At 37.1% G+C, this 20,795-nt stretch overlaps 1 protein-coding gene across 2 annotated transcripts in view; it reads right to left on the minus strand.

Annotated features, from left to right (window-relative positions):
* The window catches only part of cntn4 (contactin 4), a 113,277-nt gene extending 92,956 nt beyond the window's left edge, over positions 1 to 20,321 (minus strand). For both annotated transcript variants that reach the window (XM_062444801.1, XM_062444810.1), the window contains exons 1-2: positions 20,299 to 20,321; positions 12,862 to 13,037 (exon numbers count right to left, since the gene is read on the minus strand). In XM_062444801.1, the coding sequence (XP_062300785.1) occupies positions 12,862 to 13,037; positions 20,299 to 20,306 (184 nt within the window). In that variant the 5' untranslated portion in view covers positions 20,307 to 20,321. The remainder of the gene's footprint in view (positions 1 to 12,861; positions 13,038 to 20,298) is intronic.
* Positions 20,322 to 20,795: the final 474 nt, after the last annotated feature.

Raw genomic sequence — 20,795 nt, forward strand, 5'->3', positions numbered from 1 at the left:
CTGCAAAGTTACTGGGTAGTAAAGAAGCTGCAGAAAGACCTTTGTCTTCCTCTCTCTCTGCCTCTGGGGTGTTTGCAGCTCAGCTCAGTCAGGTAACTGTGCAGCAGCTGAGAAAAAGCCTCTTAGACAGCCCAAATGTGTTTCCGGTGTACATATAGACAGAGGACACTATGGATTACTTCATATTTAAAAAGCAAGCTGTCAAAACACACTTGTATGAGTCCAGCGCTGAAAAAAGAGTGTAACAAAAGTGAAGCAGAGGTTCACGTTGCACCTGCTCAGGCTGGTTGGCCCCAGGAGCCGATTGTAGCCGGTGATGTTTGTTTTCCGGTTGCCCACCAGCTGAGCAGAGCCTGAGTCACCGTGCTGCAGCGGGTTTCATCAAGGACTGGTAGCCATTGTGTTTGTGTGGAGAGGGAGCGCAGGTGTGGGACAATGAAAGACTGGAAACTTTTTTTTAAGACATAAACTGACAGAGGGAAGGAGAAAGCAAGGGACACACAGTCTACCAGGGGAGTTGATTGATGTAGTGGTACATCCGTTTTTCTGAGAAGGTCACTGTGGTATAAACTAGATAAACACTTCTCAAAGTTTTTCCTGTCATGTCCAATTTCCTTTTGTAAGCCAATTTAAATTTGTGTGGAAATTTGCCCCGCAAAAATGAAAAAATCCATCTGTCAAAATGCAGGTTTTTACACAAATTACACAGTTAGTTGTTCTGTCAACGACCCTGAGAACAAGATAGACATATTTTCTTTACTTCACTTTTGACTGACATGTTTGCTTGATGAGCACATCCTGTCTCTCTCTTTTTTTAAGCTGTTAAAAATATGTGCATTTCATCTCGCTGTCTGAAAACTGAATCTTTGACAGCGCTGTTCGAGTGTTTGTTTATTGTTCCTACATAAAGCAGATTCATTCAACTTGAGTTCCCTTCCCTTTCTTTTTTTTTTTTTTTTTACAATGAAAATGGATTTAGTATTTTTGCACAATAATTAAACATCTCTAAGTATGGAGAGGGCTTTGAAGCAGCCTTTAGACATCGCCTTTGGGGGAAATAGCATTTACTCGAAATATCACTGCACAATTACATTTATAAAGAATGTGATTTTTTTATTTTTTTTATTTTTTACATTCTTTTCTTCATTTAGTCCAATATTTCTTTGGAGGCTTGCAGTAATTGGGGGAATTTGTATTCCTTACATCAGCACTTTTTTAAAATCCTGACTACAGGCCTGGTTGAAAGATAAATCTGAGATGTTGTGAAATTATTAACAATATAGGAAAGCTTGTTGTTGCCTGTTGCACACACCTTTTCACATATCACATATCACAAATATTTCCTCTTTCCCCTTGTATTATACTGGATGGTTTTACCTCATCTGGGCCATAAAAATGATTCAAATTCAAATTCAAAAATGGTGCGAGGGGGAAAAAACACCTTAGTTTAACTTGTGAGGCACTTTGTGACATTTTCTATAAAACAAGCTACATTATCACACAGGTGCAGGGTCTGCTTGGCTCCTGAGCTCCCCTAAAAAACATGATTTGTGAAATTTTGGGAGGTCTAAAATCACTAATTCACGTAGTATGCACATTACTCCATACAGTATTTCACCAAACTAACATTACTCATTTCTCTGCTTTGTAATCAGCATGCAGATATGTCAGATATGTCATACTCGCAAATTTACCCTAAATTTCTCTCCCCAATAAAAAAGTGAGCTCTCCTTAAAGCCACGGCATACTGTGGGATCACTAATTGGACATTTCTTTGTTTTTAGGGCTCATATATGAATACGGTTGCTAGCTTTTAGTTCCAATCCACATAATAAGATGGCTTTAGTCATATGAATAGTAATGGTAATAGTAAACACTCAGATGTTTCTTTAATAGTCAAGGATGAAACATCAGTGTAATACACTCTGACAGTGTGTTGCTAAACCTGTTATTTATTATTCACAGGCTCCAGTCTAACTGAAAGGTAGGCGAATGCTGTCATAACGCCTTCCTGCCTCCATTATACTAAGTCATTCAACTTATAGGAGGTCCTTTTCTTATGTCCAGCATCTCAAGTGTGAATTATTAACACACACTCAAAAGTGGGGGGAAAAAAAAGAAGTGGAGGATTAAACTGCTGATAACATGTAAATCCACTCATTTGATTTATGTACTTGTTTGTCCCTGCTCCTTACTGGAAAAAACAACACGCCCGTCTCTGCGCCGGAATAATTGAGTATCTGAGTGCAGTCCATAGATGGGATGACAAATTCCCTGTCTGCAGCCATTTTCACTCTGCAAATCATCTGTCCCCCCAAATTATATTTCCTGGGCTGTGAAAAAGTCGCCGTGACACTAGCAGGGCAGCGACCAGGTTTTAAAAGCCCATAAAGAGATAAGACTTAAGATACAGAGCAAAAGAGAGATTTAAGATGCTTCTTCGCAGGTTTATGACGTGTGTAGAATTAAATCTGGCTTTCCCCCCCTTTGCTTAAATTATGTGATTTGTTGTTATTGTCATATTTTGCAAATGGCTACTTTTCGGTAGCTTTTTAAGGGACGCTGGCAGTCTGGTTATCTCTTAACTGTCACTCAAATGTGGTTAATGTGATGGCAAGGCTAATTGACTTCCCTGTTGTCAGTAGGCTTTATCTCTGGCTGGTGTTGCTCATCAGAGATCACTGATGAAAGCGTCTGCTCTGCTTTTTCTCCCGCCCTGCATCCTTAGTTGGCTGCACAGTAGTCCCTTTTTCCATTCTAGGAGGTATGAAAGGCACAAGTAGGAGGACAGTATTTTCTTAATCAAACATAACTTGAATTGATGGACAAAATACTGGCTTGCGGGAACAATCTGGCCACTACAAAATGGCAACAGAAGCTTTCTTTTCAAGCATCCCAACCACTTACTTTCATCTGAAGGCATGATAGAAGGTTAGATAAAAGCAACCAAGCCTTCCCCCCAAAATACGAGCCTATAGAACAAAGTGGACATGAGCAAGAGACATCTGAGGTACTGAATTTATTCCAAAAAAAAAAAAAAAAAAGTCTTTTTGGCATTATTTTTGGGTGAGATCAAAGCTGTTGTGATTTGTGAAGAGGCGGTGTCTACTTCTCTAAAGCCACTGATGGTCCCTGTCCACATCCACATAGATGTGGCCTCGCCTGTGCTGAAAGCATGCTGCAATATAGTGGTAAAATCCAGTCCTCCCCCTCTTCTCTCCATCCATCCACTCTCAAACCAGCCAAAAAAGAGCAAAAGAAGCATTGTTGTGAGAGGGAGGGCTGGAGAAGAGCAGCGAAAAAGCATATTTTACAATAGTAATGCCTTCAGATGCAGGGGGCAACATTGCGGGGGGGCTTGACCAAAGGCATGCTCTTCTGAGAACACACAGCTGTGCACATGTTCATTCGTGTTCAAAAGGAAGCATAAAAGCACACAGTTTGCCTGCGAGGGAGTTCTCAAATAACATATCCATTAAATTTGGTACATTAAAGAAGCAGAGTGAAGGCCCCCTTTTTGAAATCACATTAAAAAATTCTAAAATTGTAGTAATGTTTTTCTACACCATCTCACACAAAAGGGTCAGTGTAATTTTCAAAAAGGGAAGCGGCTAATAATGATTAATAGCCTCAGAGCAGGTAAACGTGATGTCCCATCTAGATCCATTAGCATCAATTATTGTAAACCTGGCCTGGCATTACAAACAATGATCCAGATTAGGCTGATGATCACATCCAGACATATGAGCTTTCCAAATGCCAGCGCAACTAATCTTACTTCAACAAGCCTGTCCAACCGTGACCATGAGATACATTACAACCTGCGACTCCTTAAGGATGCTCTTTGTCTTCAAGTGGATGGTGGGTATAATGTGTGTGTGTGTGTGTGTGTGTGTGTGTGTGTGTGTGTGTGTGTGTGTGTGTGTGTGTGTGTGTGTGTGTGAGCGGTTTCTACATTGTGATAGAGGATGCAATCAAATGTGTAAAATCATTTCTGCTGCTTTTTTTTTATATATCTCTGATGGTTTAAATTTAGGTTACAAAAGACACAATTTACTAAACAGCAACACAGTAAATAATTTAATTCAGTCCAATTAAAAATACTTAATATTGAGCTCAGGGGAGAAAGCTATGCAAGCTGCATAATCATGAAATCATAACAAACAATTTATCCACACACTTAAAAAAAGGTTGTAATAAAATGTGCATATACAAATAAAATAAAATCAAAGGTTAAATACAAAGTTAAAAGACAGTAGTTACAGACCTTTCACAATAACTACATTTGTTGGATGATATATTGTCTCAGAAATAATTGCGATAAACAATATTATTGTCATTTAAACATCATTTTATACCACGGATATAACGATGCTATATAATAATAGAATAATAATGCAAGGGTGGGCGGGAGGTATGATTGGAGAGTGGGAGCTATGCTTCTGTAAAAACAGACTGTCATTATGGTTGGGGACAGTGTTGTTGACCTTTAACTCTTCTCTAGTCTCCACTCAGGACGTACACAGTGAGGAATGGAGGACACGACTTGTTTAGCCAATGTGACATGAATAGCCTCTTAGCTGCTAATGTGAAGTGTGGCAATATGAGGTTAAAAAAATGATCAAGGTCATGTCCATGTATCATACAATAAGTCCATATATAGACATGATGATGTGGATAATTACGTTATTTTACGATAAATTAATAATGTAATTATTGTGACAGGCCTAAATAGTTCAATGCAGCGGCTAATCATATATTATCCAACACTGCAAAGTCAAAAAGTGCAACCTCCTTCATACCTATTCTATATCAGTCTATACACAGAGTAAATCCATTTAACCATGGCTGTTTGAGTTGTAAAACTTATGGAAAGACCCCAAACTTCTTTTTACATCTAAAAAGCACTCTGTATCCTAATATCTTTAAAAAAAAAATCTAAAAGTGACATTCACATATGCCTTTTTGAGGATTTGCTTAGTATTAAGCTGTGCAAAGCATCCCTGTGCTTTGTCAATAATTTTAGAATCGAGATTAAAGGACAGAGATTTTATCTTGGACGTTCATAAAGTTGGGGTTCTCATGACATGCAGATTTAAAAATCAAAGTTGACTCAGGAGATTCTGACCTTTAGTGACTAATATGGCTCAAGCTCCAAAAGCAAACACCTACTACCATGTGTTGTAGGCCCTCCCAGCCTGCTATAATAAATTCCCCCAGAATGCAATAACCATAACATAACATAACCCCAAAGACATCATCGAAATTGACAAGAGAGAAGACATTATTCACCTGTTTTCACATGCTGAGCTGTACTTTTCATGATTGGTAAAACTGACTTTGATGTGCAAACTAGTGGAGTCTCTTTTTTAATAAGAATCTGTGGTCATTTCTTGTCCTTTAGAAACCAGCAAACACGTGGAAAATGTAAATACTTTCAGTCAAACAGGTAATAAAACATTCTCAGTATTCAAAAATCTGCTTTAAAGCTGTTGAGCCTTTTTCACAGAAAGATCTTTATTTTTTACAAAAAACCTGCCTGTCGAACACTCATCCACAAGTATGTGGAGTTTTGGATGGTTATGAATCTAAGAAAGAAATAAACAGCCAATTCTAAGTATGTTATGCCACCTTATTGCAGGTCCTCAAGAGTGATATCTTGATAGTGTACCGCAGATAAAAAGTAACAGCTAGAGTAGACCCATTAGCTATTTACACCTCATTAACTAAGTCAATATACTCACTCCACATTATCACAACAGCTGAGGGGAGTCTAGAGGATTTATTTGCATTTAAATGAGGTATTCATATTTTCCCTTAAGGCTTTAAAGCATTCTCTGGTGACATAAAGAATTTTCACCCCTATATGCTTAGCAAAATATGAGCTTGTCTGACACTGAAGACACCCTGTAAGTAAGTGTAAGTAACTGAATATAAACTCCCACACAAAGCAGGAGATTTTTTGAGGCAAGCTCCAATTTCAATAATTAAAAAACTTTTTTTTTTGCTGAGAGTTGGACCTTTTTGACATCTCTGGTCATGTACTGGCGTTGTGAAAACCTCCCAACACCAAATAAGCTCATCACCACATTCAAAGCACAACACACTCTCAGCCCCACCCATGTAAGAGGCTGTAATTCCGTTATTGAATATACAGCCTGTTCATCAGTATGAATTATGGGTGTACATCTTTTACATAATCACTGATATAGAATCGATAGACATACTAATCAAGGGCAGCGAGTATTGAGTGGGAGCGCCCACTGCCCATCAGTTATCCTTGCCTCAGGAGTTAGACAGCCACAACCCTTGTGAGGAGTAGCATCATCCATCAAAAGTTTGTGACATGGAGAGGAATACTGAAGCATTTGGAGTCCCGCCAATTTCAAAGAATAACCTTGAAGGTGTCCTGGAGCATGAAGACTAACAAATGTTACCTTAGGAATATCATTTAGGTTTCATTGTACTTAGTGTTTACTTTTGTCTACAGGAGATATAATATGTAAAAGTTAGGAAAGCAGCCAGTGTGGTTTGGTTGGTTGGTTCCAGCTCTTTTGTAAGAATAAGAGTAATCTATATTCAGTGAGGGGGTATTACTATACAAAATAAAATGTTGTATTTACATTTAAATGGAAAGGTATCGTTTCAAACTAACTCTACGTGACTTCTACATGGTGATCTAAACTGAAACTACCCTCTTATTGTGACAACACGTTGTGACTTCAACGCCACCCATAATGTGTTTTAGAAAGATTACTCACCAGGAACAAGATTAAGACACCACTGATGCCTATTTAATTAAAGAAAAGGCAGAAATCCCTCACACTCAAAGCTAAATGACTAAATTAGAAGGCCGGGCATGTTCACTGAACAACACTGCTCTCCTGACAACAGAACACCTGATCCCAGTGACTCACTATCAGGATTTTATTATCAATTTTAAGACCCGGTTCAAAATTAAAAATCTTTCGCCTCTTATAATGAGTCACAACAGTTAATTATAATTTTTTGGGAGAAAAACTAGCAATCTATTCCAGTTTGAGATCACTATCCCTTATTCACTTGTGAGGCATTAGTCTGCAGTTTTGGTAAATGTTGGAATACTTTTTAAGTTCTTGCACTTGTGTCTGATAGATCTCATATATATTTCAAAGCACTCAGTACTTGCATGTACAGATAATACATTTTTAAGCTCCTGCATGAAAAGGAAATATGGCATTTTCCAATGAATGCATGAGTTTATTCATTAATGATTAAATTAAGTTTGCTAAACTCTTTAAAAGGCTTGAAAGGGATGCATTTCCTGATGTCTAGACTGGCATATTTAGGCTTAATAAATTAATGCTCTGATGAATTAAATAATAAAAATAGAAGAAAGAAGCTTGTGAATATTTGTAACTTAGTACTTTGTAATGACATTAGTTGACCATTTCCTGCTTTGCTCTGGTCTTCTCTTGATAATAACATAGGGATAATTTGGTTAGCTTTTTATTATCAAATGTCTGGATCTCTGTACACATTTTTGAAGTTATAAACAATTAATTTTTTTTGTCCAATGTGACAGCAAGATATGCCATGTATAGACAAAAGACGGATATAAGTCCTAATTGAGGAAGCATGAGTGAACAAAATACTTTTTCTTGATTAATGACTGGCATCAACACATGAAAATACAACAGTAAAGTCCTCTCAGTGATCTGCTGCTAAGATGCCTCCTTGGTGGTGGTCTGTAGGTTTAAATTGAATATAATTCAATGACACTATACTCGTTTGCACCTATCTCAATGAATAGCTTAGTAGAGACAATGTCACATCTACAACCTTCTTCAAGTCCTTATGGTTGCATTCCTGTCAAATTTCTCAAACAGGTTCTGGCCATTGTAGGTTCTTGGTTATTGGCCATTATTGACCCATCCCTCACTTCTGGTTCCTGACTCTTTTAATTTAGCTATGTGCAACCTGAAATGGATCCAACATTATGCAATAATTCCAGGCCTATCTCAAAATTACCTTTCTTTCCAAAAACATTACAAAAAGTGGTCGCCACACTGTTAATTGAGAATCCGGAAGCCAGCTGTAATTTCGAAAAGTTTCAGCTTAGTTTTCATCAAAAACACAGCACAGAGAGTCTCCTGGGGGTGCTAAATTACATTTTAATACAAGATGATTCATACAAGCTGAATATCCACTGACAGGCTACAACAGTGGGTTGGCATATCTGGTTTATACTGGTTTATTTCATATTTATCAAATAGACAATTTTTCAGTTATGGTTGGTAATAATATGTCTGATGCTGCTGTCTTGAATTATGGAGTGCCTCAAGGGTCTGTTCTTGGCCCGGTTTTATTCTCTATTCCAGCAGACACGACCCCAACGTTTCACAGCAGAGTTTATTAATCATTCAAATTTGACTGGGTTGTTAATCACACATTTATATGTGGTATGACAAACATATTTATTATAGTTTTATACTGACTTTATGGTATCTGGAAAAATATCCAAGAGTTGACCCTTTAACAGGATTCCTTATATTGGAATAAGTATTGTCAAATTAAATCTGTTTAGTTCACATCTGTCCTCTAGTGTGTTTTCAACACTGACTATTTCTCTCCCGAACATTTGGCCCTGAATTTTGAGTATTTCAACAACATATCCTGATAAATAAACAACAGTATAGATTGAAAAATTCAGTCAGCAATAAACCATATGGTGGTTGTAGTAATGCACTCCAGAATGACCCATGGGACTGTACTACATTGCTTTCTGCAAGCATTACAAATCATAGATTAAAAAATGATGTTTTATGGTGTGACAGTGCTGTGGTTAAGGTCTGGTTAGGTTTAGGCACAAAAACCACTTGGTTAGGGTTAGGGAAAGATCATGGTTCGGGTGTAAATGATCACTTGAAACATTGTTTATATTTCCTTAAAGTTATGCATCCTTTGTCGTTAGGGCAACAGTAAACAGCACAATATAATATGTTGAGAAAAAAAAGTTGTGGTCTCGATTCGTGGTTGGAAATGGGAAGCAAATAAGGGTTTCCTGCAACAAAGTCCACTTTTTTTCCATGGAACTATCGAGCCATCCATCCAATCAGCCCTCCTCCTCCTAATAAGGCAAACTAATCTTATCAGGTCTTATCAGTTCAGAATTACTACAGCCACTACATGGCATAAATTTAACTATAGGTCATTTTTTCAAGCCTGAATTTTAGACCTATACTGTTGTTTTGTGAAGGCAGGCTGTATTTCAAAGTTAGTTGGTTATTTTCATGTGACTCTATCCTTTTTTCTTTTTTTCCCTTTGTCTTGTGCTAGGGTTTGGTGTTGGATGTTGATGAAAACACAAACAAACACACAACCAAGTGCAGCTGCTGCACAGTTTGCCACATCAACTGGTGCTTTAATCGTGGGTCACACTGCCAAGTCTCTGCAAATGTTTTCAAAGCTAGTTCAGATTAAAGTTGTAGGTAGCTGCTCACAGCTGGGGACTGGAGAAAGTTGTGTAATATGAAGAAATGAGATCCCATTCCATCACAGCAGTTCACTATGAACTATTCCATACGAAACATATGAGCCATTGTCAATATACAATGTAACAGTATTTTCATTTCAAGATACAATTTGCTAGAAGAAAAAAGGTCATTTAATAAATAGGCACAAACCATCAAACTAAACTACAAAACTAACATATACAACAGGTTTATAAATATCCAACTTTAATTACACAGTCAATTAACTGTAGTTTATATTTTTTGTCACCAACTGAGGCTAGTGACACTGTAGACTTCCATTGGCTAGAAGCATCATTAAGATTACAAACTTAGTAAATCTTTTAAAATAGGTATGCCATCTGATTAAAGGATAATGCTGGCAGTACTCTATGCTTTCTTACTGTCAACAAATCCAATAAAAAAGACCAAAAAGAAAATGTGCCTCATTTTAACACTCAACAACTTCTCCAGCCTGTCTGTGGCTCTCAACCTCGAGCCCACCGGTTCCTACTGTAGCAATGTAAATCTTTAAAAACACATCACAAATGTATGCGCTTCCATTTTTAAAATGCTAAATAATTTCCCAAAACAGCTGGAAATTGCAGATTTTAGCAAACATGATTCAAATGGGAGTAAATAGTGCATTTGCTGAGGAATATTTTCAGTCACGCATTTGGCACACATTTTTGGCAGCAGGACGGTGAGTGTGGGATTGAGTGTGTATGTTCATGGTAATGAAAGAACATGCCACACAGTGCAACGGTGTGACTCATTTATGTGTTTTAATAGGTTTTGGACAACAGTGGAGCTCATTGGCACAGAGGAAGAAAATATATCAAGGTTTGGTTGCACAGGAAATACGTGACAGAAGAATCAATTGCATTGTTTGCTTTGGTCTTTTAATGGGATTTGTTGACAATAAGTATTTATATCTAGTGTATTTAATGTTAAAAACAAAATATTACGGCAATTATGTGTATGTTACAATTCCCCCAAATAAAGCAGTACTATCACACATTTGATCGAGCCCACCTCTCCATGTGTCAATCACCTAATTCAACTGGAAATACACCAAATTTAAGACTCTTATCTTATGACCTTTGACTGTTCATTCAGTGTAGTACATGTGCTTTTTTCAGATTCAAATGATTACTTCCATTTTGGCTGTGACAACTGTAATTACCACTGGGCTTATTAAAGGTGTGAGTAAGTCCCAAAGTCTGTCTTGGTCAAAATCACAGTCAAATTATGTGTAAAACTCATTACCACAAAAAGGTCACCATCTTTACAGGAAAGAAATAGGATAGGTGTTGAAATGCCATTTGCACCTAAAGTGTGAAGGTGTGTATATGACTAATATTCAGCATTATCTGAGCAGAATATGTCTGCAGAAGAAAAAGAAAATGTATTTGAGTTCCCCTAAATTTCTAGAAAGAATGGCATGACACTCTCCAGTAATACCAGTTGCCCTTTAAATTATTCGCTTGAACCTTCACCATTCAATCACGCTGTGGAGTTAATTAAGCCATACCACAAGTAATAAAGAAGATAGATGACACTCGGTCATACATGTACGCTCTTACTCTGTGACAACAACTGAAGGCTGGTAAGGTCAGAGCCAAACAATTGATGGAACTGTCATCCTATCATGGTGGAAATCCACCAGCAGAATCAGATTGTGGATTGACTTTCCACTGGTGCAGGGGAGCAAACAAATGGCCTGAGACATATTGGTGGCCTTGTCCCCAAACGCCAAACCTCAGAATCTAATCTGAGCAGGCGATCACTCACTTGCTGTTAATGTCATCATTTATGCTTGTCCGATAACTGGCACATACTGTAGGCACTTATTGACTTCCTCTTGCTTTAGGAATATGAAGTCCAGAGGCTGTCAGTTAGACTCATCAGGATCCACCAAACAATCTATCATCTTGATGTACGGAAATCGTTTAAAAAAAAAAGTTATTAATAAAACAATGTGGAAAAGTGACAGTGCTGACTTTGCCTCTTGGAATTTTGGTTAGGTGCTTTTGTGTTCTTTGCAGTATTGAAATGTCAATTTAACAATCTAAAAACTGTTGGTTTTCTTACTGCAGGTAAGTTAGAAGGTCATAGCTAGCTATAGCTATCAGGCTCAAATAGCAAACAACCAAAATAGAGGCTAAATAAAAAAAACTGACAGTTTACAGTATAAAAACTGACAGTTTACAGTATAAAAACTGACAGTTTACAGTATAAAATAGGTCAAATTACCTCGACCTAGTATAGCTACAAGTTTAGGTTAATATGAAAATGTAACAATGTGAAAGAGGTTTTTCTTTTGATATTACAGAACATTTTGTTGTAAATTCTAACGTGCTTAAAAGCTACACATTAGTATTTAGTATATGTAGTATTTAGTTGTGTTGTGAAGCTGAAAACACAGCAGTGACATACACAGTTTCTGTGGCGAATATGTTAGCAAACAGTAGCAGTAGTTCAAATTACTTCCACCTTGCATAGCTACAAGTTTAGGTTAATATAAAATGTAACAATCTGAAAGAGGTTTTACTTTATGATGGAACTTTTACTTTTTTAGACAGAAATACATGTTCTGTAAATACTAAAGTATTTAAAAGCTACAGCAGTGACATACAGTTTATATAGTAGCTTATTTTGCTAATCCAGCAGACGCAGAACAATACTATCATTCATTCAAAGTCATGTTATTGTCCAACTGACAGGTGCAAGTTCAACGTCAACTCATTGTTTAGCTCTGTTTTGGTCTCCACCAAGTCCTGAGGGAAATATATTTAGCCCTTTAGTGGCTAAAATGCTAAACAATATTCATTAGCATCTAGCTAGTGTGCCTGCTACAGAAGATATAGAAGTTTGTTATATTTCTCCACAATCTCTTTAACATTACACAAAGTCATCTGATCCATTGTTATTGAAAAAAAATATTTGTAAGTGCAGTCTTAAGTAATTTTTGATGAAGGACTTTTATATTTAATTCAGTATTTTTATGTTGAAATGAAACTGAATTCCTCTCCTCTATTTCTATGATATAAGGGACCGTCACTAATGGCAGTTGAATTATTTACCATAAAGAGACTTTACTTTGAGTTTCACTTCACTTTGACTTTTTGCAGGTTTATGTTTGATCTGCAGCGATGACTTGGAATAAACTCCACTCAGCACACACAGAGAAAGTAATAGCCCCCCAGAGATGTTTCCATGTTGATCATGTTATCAAGCAGAAGCTGTGATGCTGTCCTGGAGTGCCACTTTCTTCTTTTTGCTGCATCTCTTTTTCTCAGTGGAAAGTCAGAAGCCACTAAAATTTTTGCCCAGAGAGAAAGAGAGGGACTAACAGAAAAAGACTCACATGCAAAGGTTAGACTGGCCTCTCGGCTGACGATGGTCCCAAAAGAGTTGGAGGCGAGGCACTGATACGTTCCAGCATCTTGGTCTTTGTTCAGATGGTTGATTCTGAGGTTGCCTCCAGAAAGGCTGTAGTGAGATCCAGATTTGGGACTGATTTCTGTGCCATTCAGCTTCCACCTAAAAAAACAAAACATAAATAAATAAATAAAAATACAGAGAGAGAGAGAAAAATTAACATGTAAATGAACAAATTAAACATTGTTCAGTGTAGACTGTGGCGATGGAAGCATTCCAGACTACAAGGAGAAGAACGTGACTTGTACATTTGATTGTTTTTCAACAGGAAATAAATGAAAAGGTGGAGAGGGCCCAGAAATCATGCCCTCCAGCTTAGTGTTAATCTAAGCAGCAGTGAGCCACTGTGGTGCCAAGGACTTGACTCCCTGAGAATAGATAGCATTGCAGGCCATCCATCTTCCCAGACCCCAGTCAAACCGCACAAAAATGCTGCTTAATCATTATGGTACGACAATTAAAACAAATGCCTGCAACCTTGCCTTCACGCTTGTGCATTCTACTCCAGTCCACGTGATTATCGTTGGTGTTCGGGGTGATCAACAAAGGGTATAATTCACTTGAAAAGGCAGCAGACGCTACAACGTCTCCACACAGATGCGCCGTATAAGAAGAAACTCACGTGGGAGGGAAATCAGTCATTTCAGAAAAATGTTTTTTATCAAACTTATCAACTTATTTTATCAAAAAAACAAAAAAATACCCCCAGCTTAGGCGCATCTATTTGTTATCAGCACTGGATTTCCATTGAAGAGAAATAAAAGGTTCTGTGAAGATAAACAAGCTTAAAAGGAGCATTTCATACCGTATTGGAAAATGGACAATGCAGATTGGATTATAGGCCCAAGGTGATTGAGTGCTTGATTATTTCTTCAAGGAAAAGTTCTAGATTTCCCTCTGCTTTGATTTTTTAATTTTCTCCGAATGATTCGAGGTTCAGCTGGGAAAACATTGCATTGTTTCATTTAGAAAAGAAAGCAGCTTTGATGTGGAAAAAGGGGGGCTTTGCTAAAGCCCTTTTGTACAGTAGAGAGAAGTTGTACAAAGCTGTTTTATGCACTGCTATCTTAAACTCCCCTTGTTGTGCCAATTTGCTGCTTTTGAGGCATAAGCACCTTTTTTGGGAGTATACTGACAGTGGTGTTTCATTATCATAGTGGTGTTTTCTTGCTATATTACATCAAAAAAGAGATTTGCTTATTTTGTAGCAGAAAATCTATTGTCTACTATGTTTGCTGATTTGGCCACTGGAGTCATATCATATAAAGAAAACACACAAGTAGGAGCTGATTCCATGAGAAATAATATAGACTGTGTGGCTTACCCGCCTCCCTATATACTAAAGTATCTTACAAACAGAAGAATATTTGTGGGTAGGGCATTGCAGCACTCACAAAGAGCCTCTACAGACTTTCTTTTAATAGACAAAATGTGTGGCACAATGGTCTTTCATGGCCCTTCTTCAGTTCAGTCACAACCAAGCACACACTCTCAGGAGCCTTATTACTACTACACAATAGTGAAGCGCCCAAGGGGGGTCGGCTGTGGTCTCGCAGGGACTACAGCAGCGATTAATTTGCAGCAGAAGTGGAACAAACAAAAAGAAAATCAACATAAATATTTTAAAGCCAAAGTAACACCTTCGACTTGAATGAAAAGGCTGGGCGGACACAGGAGGAGGTAACGTCACTCTTAACCTTGGTACCGGGTTCAGATAGTGGTTTTGTCTGTTTCTGAAAAGGGATCCTATCAAATATGAAAGCAGGCTTTTCAAAGCCGTAATTGCTCGGAGAGAGAGGGAGAAACGTTTTAATTGGGAGACAGCTTGAAAACCACATTTCTCTGACAGTTGTTGATTTGATGCTTTATCTGGGGCTCTGGAAACAGAAAGCTAATGGAGCCTGGTGAATGTTTTGGATGTATTTGTAATCGTGTTCGGCGTTGAAAAGGATAAAGATTTTACCCAGTTGCAGGAAGCGATTGTGAATCCCCAAATGCATTGTGTGTGTGTGTGTGTTTGTGTGTGTGGTAGTTAAACATAGTGGTAGTTAGAGATAATTGCCCACCCAAAGCTGCCATTGTTCTTTTGTGACAAATTGAATGCCCTTTGACAACCCTTGTCGCTTTAAGCCAATTAGATAACAACTTTAAAGCCACTAAGTGACGGATATTCCAATTTCTGTGAAACCCAAGCACGTTGTAACAACCAGATAAATTGAAACAGTGATAGAAAGCAGCATGAGGGGAATTTAGGATCCTGAGATTGTGTCACCACATATCCTCCTCCGCGGGAAGCGCAGAGCAACAGATTACATCAAACACATGTAAACTAGATTATTTAATAATTCTGTTTACAATGATTTATGCTGCAAAGCAGGTCACAACAGCAGTTCCATTTGTTAGGCACATGCTTTATGCAATCATGTAACAACAGGCCGTGTACACAGTGGCATAATACCACACCATCTGGCTTATGAGGCTGTGAATGTTAGGCATTCTTTTCTTAAGCCGGGTGCTCTGATTTCTTAAAACAGTACTACTTTGTAAATGCACCAGCTCAGATATTTAATGCTTTTATTTCAGTTTTATTTAAAAAAAAAAAATATAGAAATGTAAATAAATATGGATACATTAATCGGATAGAACAGCTTGTGCACTGTATGGATATAAACAGCATCTTAATTTACAGTTCTATTGTTGTAAGGTAACCCCCCTATCATGAGCTTTATTTTTGCTTTTTTTAAATAAATGTATCCGATTCTTAGATTGTCATCATATTTTGAGTTTCTCTGAGGGCAATGTTACACATGCAGTTACACATTGGTACCTGGAAGCTTCCCAGTACAAGCACAGTCTGATCTGCCAGTCACTGAGCAGCTTCACTGGAACAGTTGGGAGTGAAGTGCCCTTCAGCAAGGCCTCCAGTCACCAGGGTTGGGAAGGTTACTTTGGAAATGTAATAAGTTACAGATGACTAGTTACCCTATTCAAAATGTAATAAGTAACGTAACTATTTCAATTAATTAATCAAAGCAATGTAACATATTACATTTGATTACTTTTTGATTACTTTTCTAATTGTCTAATGAATGTTTTCAGCTGTTAGGGTAAGTGTACCCATTAAGCACCAAAATCTAAGTTCAGGTGTTTTTCATGGATACTGACATGATTTATAAGGGAGATCCTTCCTTATAAAGCAAGATGTATCTCTCATTTGACAATGTATTCATTAGTTCATGTAGATTTTGGAATATAAAATAAAGATATTTGATGAAAAAGTCAAAAGTCTGACATGGGCTTAATTGGTACTGTGACACCATTTAAGCCCATGTGTGCTCCAAATAAGCCCACATTATGATTTATTTACTAAATATAAAAAAATATATTGTTTTCAAATAATTAAAAACAACAATATATTTATTCAGTAACATATTCAATATTAAAAGATGAGGAAAAAACCCTCCTGTGCAAAATCATAAAGGTGTGACTTCAGATGTAACCTCCTTTGTAATCATCAACATTTTCATAGATAACAATAATTTAATTACACATTTTTTCTCAGTAACCACAACGGTTACAGTTACATTTATTTTGTAATTAAATTACGTAACGCTGTTACATGTAACTCATTACTCCCCAACACTGCTGGTCACAAGCTTGCTTCTCCAACCTTTAAACCACCACTATCTTAAACACAACCATCAGTTCTTTAAGAAAAGCTAAATCATTCTGTATGGTCCAACAAGTTTGTTTTTTCTGACCTTCATTGTCTTACTGTTCTGTTGTATTTGCACTATTCATTGGAATTTATGTTTAAGTTTTTTTTATTGGACATAAAGAAAAAAATACATAATAAAAGAAAAGTAATTGTTTGAGATTAAGAAAAGAAAACAATAACTAACAAAAGAGAAATGAGCAGAAGGAGCCAATTAACCCATAAGGGCTTGCTGGGTGGCCTTCCTATGGTGAGACATACAACATAAAAACTTAAGAGTAAAGAAATACACACAAATATATACAAAAGCTAAATAAAAACATCAGGTGTTACAAGTGTAACAAGAAAGGTGACAATTGATATGAGGATTTGATTAAAAATGGATTCATTTGCTTCATAATGGAAAACCTAAGTATAAAAAGAATTACACGGTCGCCCATAAAGTTGGAATAATTTAGTTTTCAGACATATTCCTCTTTTTATTTTCTATACACATCAGTTATCACCTTTGACCATGTATAATGAGATTGATCAATACAATTTTGAGAATATATACACTTTATCTATTAAAAATACATTACATTGTCACAATCATTTCATGGAAAGAGGTAAAAAATATTTTATTCCAACTTTGTTGGCGACCGTATAGATTCTGTATCTAAGGATTTCATGTAATCTAATGTCTGCTTACTGTATATTAAAAATACAGATAGCTGCTTTGCTTTACACCCCCATAGTGACTTCTTGGGTACATTTTGAATTTTAAAAATCTCAACACTCTTTTATTTCTCTTTCTTCAGGGTTAGCACAGACCATGCTGAGCACTTTGATGGTGGCATTTATTGTAAACACTGCAGCTCAAATGGTTACAATTTACTGCTGTGTAACATGCAATTAGTGAACTTTGAACATGATTTAGCTGTTTGTCTGATCGTTGCGACGCATCTGGCAGCAGCTGCTCTGACGGGAACGCGCAGCGACCTTGACAGCACACAGCTGATTAGGTCATCCTCTAAGATGGCTCAACCAAGTATTAAATGTACCAATCCCTCCAAATCTCACCCCAGCAATTTCAGTGAGCAAACATGATTGATTTGAACTTTTACTAGCCGGAGATGCTGCAACACAACACAACACTCTTTCAATAGACTAATGGTCCATGTGAGAAGGAAATAAAGAGAGGGGGGGGGGGAGAGAAAACAGCTGCTCTTTGAACTCTGCGGCAAGGAAAAGACATTTGAGTCGGTTGCAGGCAGAGCTTAACATGCATTCCTAGACTACAGATAGAGGAAAGACATGTTTCCAGCAGGGGGCTTGCTGGGAATATCCACCGCAAAATAGAATTCATGTAATACATTCCCATGATCCTGATCAGCTCAGGGTTGATTTGTGAGGATGAACAAGTCTTTTCTAAATCTAGAAACAACAGAGCCAAGACTCTTGTTGCTGCATCAAGACACAAATCCTGGTGCGGTTTCATTCTGGATGAATGGAAGACTGAATTTCACGACACAATGACAATACCCAGCGTGTTATTACAGGACGTGGACATTTTCTCTGCTTCGGAAGTGTTACGGCTACAATGATACACAGCACAGCACATTTTGAGTCCATGGAGTCTAATTCACTGTCAGTGGGGCAGCTTCAGGCTTTGTCAGATTAGAAACTTGCTGGTTTGTAGTTTTTGAACAGAAGTGTCGCGTAGAGCGTATGAATTAAACTAAGATCAAAAGAACAATATGTGGTCCCGTGTCGCACGGTTGATATGTCACATTTTTTAGTTACCACCACTGTGAGTGAGTTTCTGCTGCATGAGAAAACTACAAATCCATAATTCTGTAATTACTTATCACTTATTCTTACTAAACTATAGAGAATTACTCTGATTAAACACTCCTATAGACTGTGAACCCTTCTGACAGTATTTTTTAATTTTGTTCAAAAAAAGTTGTTTAAAAAAGTTTTCACAATTACAAATTGTTCAGGTTTTTTAACTGTGTCCCCATGCTCTAAATGCTCAGACAGGAAAGTGTTGATTAGACACCCCATACCTAGTACTGTTAAGAAATGTACTGATGATAAAACAAATGAAACATTCTCAATTTTAAATGATTTTGACACTCCTGTGACTGTTACTGATTTCCATTTGTGATTAATATGTTTTGGCACTACTGTTCTTCTCATGCTTTGGGCTATGTAGACAGAAATGTATCTAGCAGTTCCTATTTGCAACTCCACCCTGTATGTACAGATAACAATGATCTAGGTTATTTTTGATACCGAAGAGTTAACATTTTATATATATTTTATATATTTTATAAATATTTTAAGATATACATAGAATTTATCTTTATTACAAACATGGATATAGATAAGGGTGTATATTCTAAAGATATTCTATCATTTTGTTGTTGTCAAAAAAATCCAGTGCAAAAACCAAAAAGTCATTCCTTCTGAAGTCAATGACGTTTTTTGCGTCCATGAGGTTTACTCAAATATAAAGGTTTTCAAATTTGAAAATAAACTTATGAATAACTTGAACACATTCTTTGTTTTTGTGAACCCAGCATAACATTTTTCCTTTAATCAATTTTGAGAGAACGTATAAGGGGATTGTGGCAAAAATAGTAACCATAAAACTTTGTACCAAATAATTAAACTTGCCTAAAAATGTTAAATTCCCAATAAAACACCATATCAACTAGTTTGGCATGATCTTACATTATAACTTTTTATATTAAATAAAGGTAATGGGATACAATTGTTCTAAATATTACATTTAATCTAGGGAATCATGTCAATCAGGAACCATTTCATTTTTTTTAAAATGAAGTCATTACTTGTATAAGTACACTTAAATACACTGTAGGTGGATAAAATATTTAATATTTTTCATTCTTTTGTGGTTACACCATTTGACATTTTCAGGAGCATTCAGTCTTACTTTTGGTTAAAAAAAATGGTGCACATGTCATTTCAAATGACATAAAACCAACAAAAATACAAAATGTACATTTTAACAAACCTGATGCTGCTTTTAAGACAATTTTATAAGATATTTTTGAAGTGCTCATCTTGCCAACTCTCATTTGTCAACTGACCCAGTAAGTCTTTAAAAAACTGATTACAGATATACTGTACTATGTATAGTAATACATAGTTATCAATAGCAGCATTTGATCGGTAGTCTTGGTCTTTTAATAGGTTTAATAGAAAAAATATATATACTTAGCTTTATGTCTATCTGTTTGTTCCTGTTTCATATATTCTGTGTTCCTGGCTGACTGAGTGATAGCTCTAAGGATGTGTCTCTTTTATCATGTTAGTCAAGCAAAGGGTTAATGGTGTGAGCAAGTCTGTGTCCACAGGAGATGACCAATCAGTCTTTTGATATAGAGCATCACAGATTAGTTGAGCTGGAAATGACACGAGCGTGCTTTATCAGGTTGCAGGATTTATGGGTATTGAAGTTCCCTCTTATGTGCAAATAGGGATTGTTGAAAACCAGATGGAGACATTTGCCAGTGACAGGTTGTCATGAATTGAAGGATGTTTGGATTGTCAGTGGTAAAAAAAAAGCCTGCGGCATTGAAGGGAAGGAATAATGTGCAGAGGAGGACAGATGAAGCGCTGCAGTCACACACTCACCGGTACATTGGAGGTGGGCTTCCCTGGGCTTCACAGCTGAACACCACCTCCCTGTTCTTCTCCAAAGTCTCCACAGGATACACAATGCTGCCAGGCTGCTTGGTGAAGACAGGACTCTGCAGGACACTGCTCTCTGTAAGACAATAATGAAAGACAACACAGCTGACTTTAAACGGAGACACCAGCCTGTTGGTAAAACAGTCAATTAGTCAGCAGCAGAAGCAGGTTTATGCTGCTTTAAGTGTTTAGAAGGGCAAAACCACAAGCAGACAAAACATATCAATTTGAGCCGCCTGTCACGACACCGCGGCGTGGAGAAGAACGATTTGACACGAAACGTGTCTTCAACAGCAATTTAGGTGGTAATAGGATACAGAGCCTGATTTATGTTGAACAATTGTCTGGAAAAATGCCTTCATTTGCCTTTGTCAACTTGCTTTTATTTGCTCCCTTATTTATTTATTTGCCCAGCGAGGTTAGGATTATGTGTCCATGCA

This window comes from Scomber scombrus, chromosome 3 (genome assembly GCF_963691925.1).
Source record: "Scomber scombrus chromosome 3, fScoSco1.1, whole genome shotgun sequence".
Lineage (NCBI taxonomy): Eukaryota > Metazoa > Chordata > Actinopteri > Scombriformes > Scombridae > Scomber > Scomber scombrus.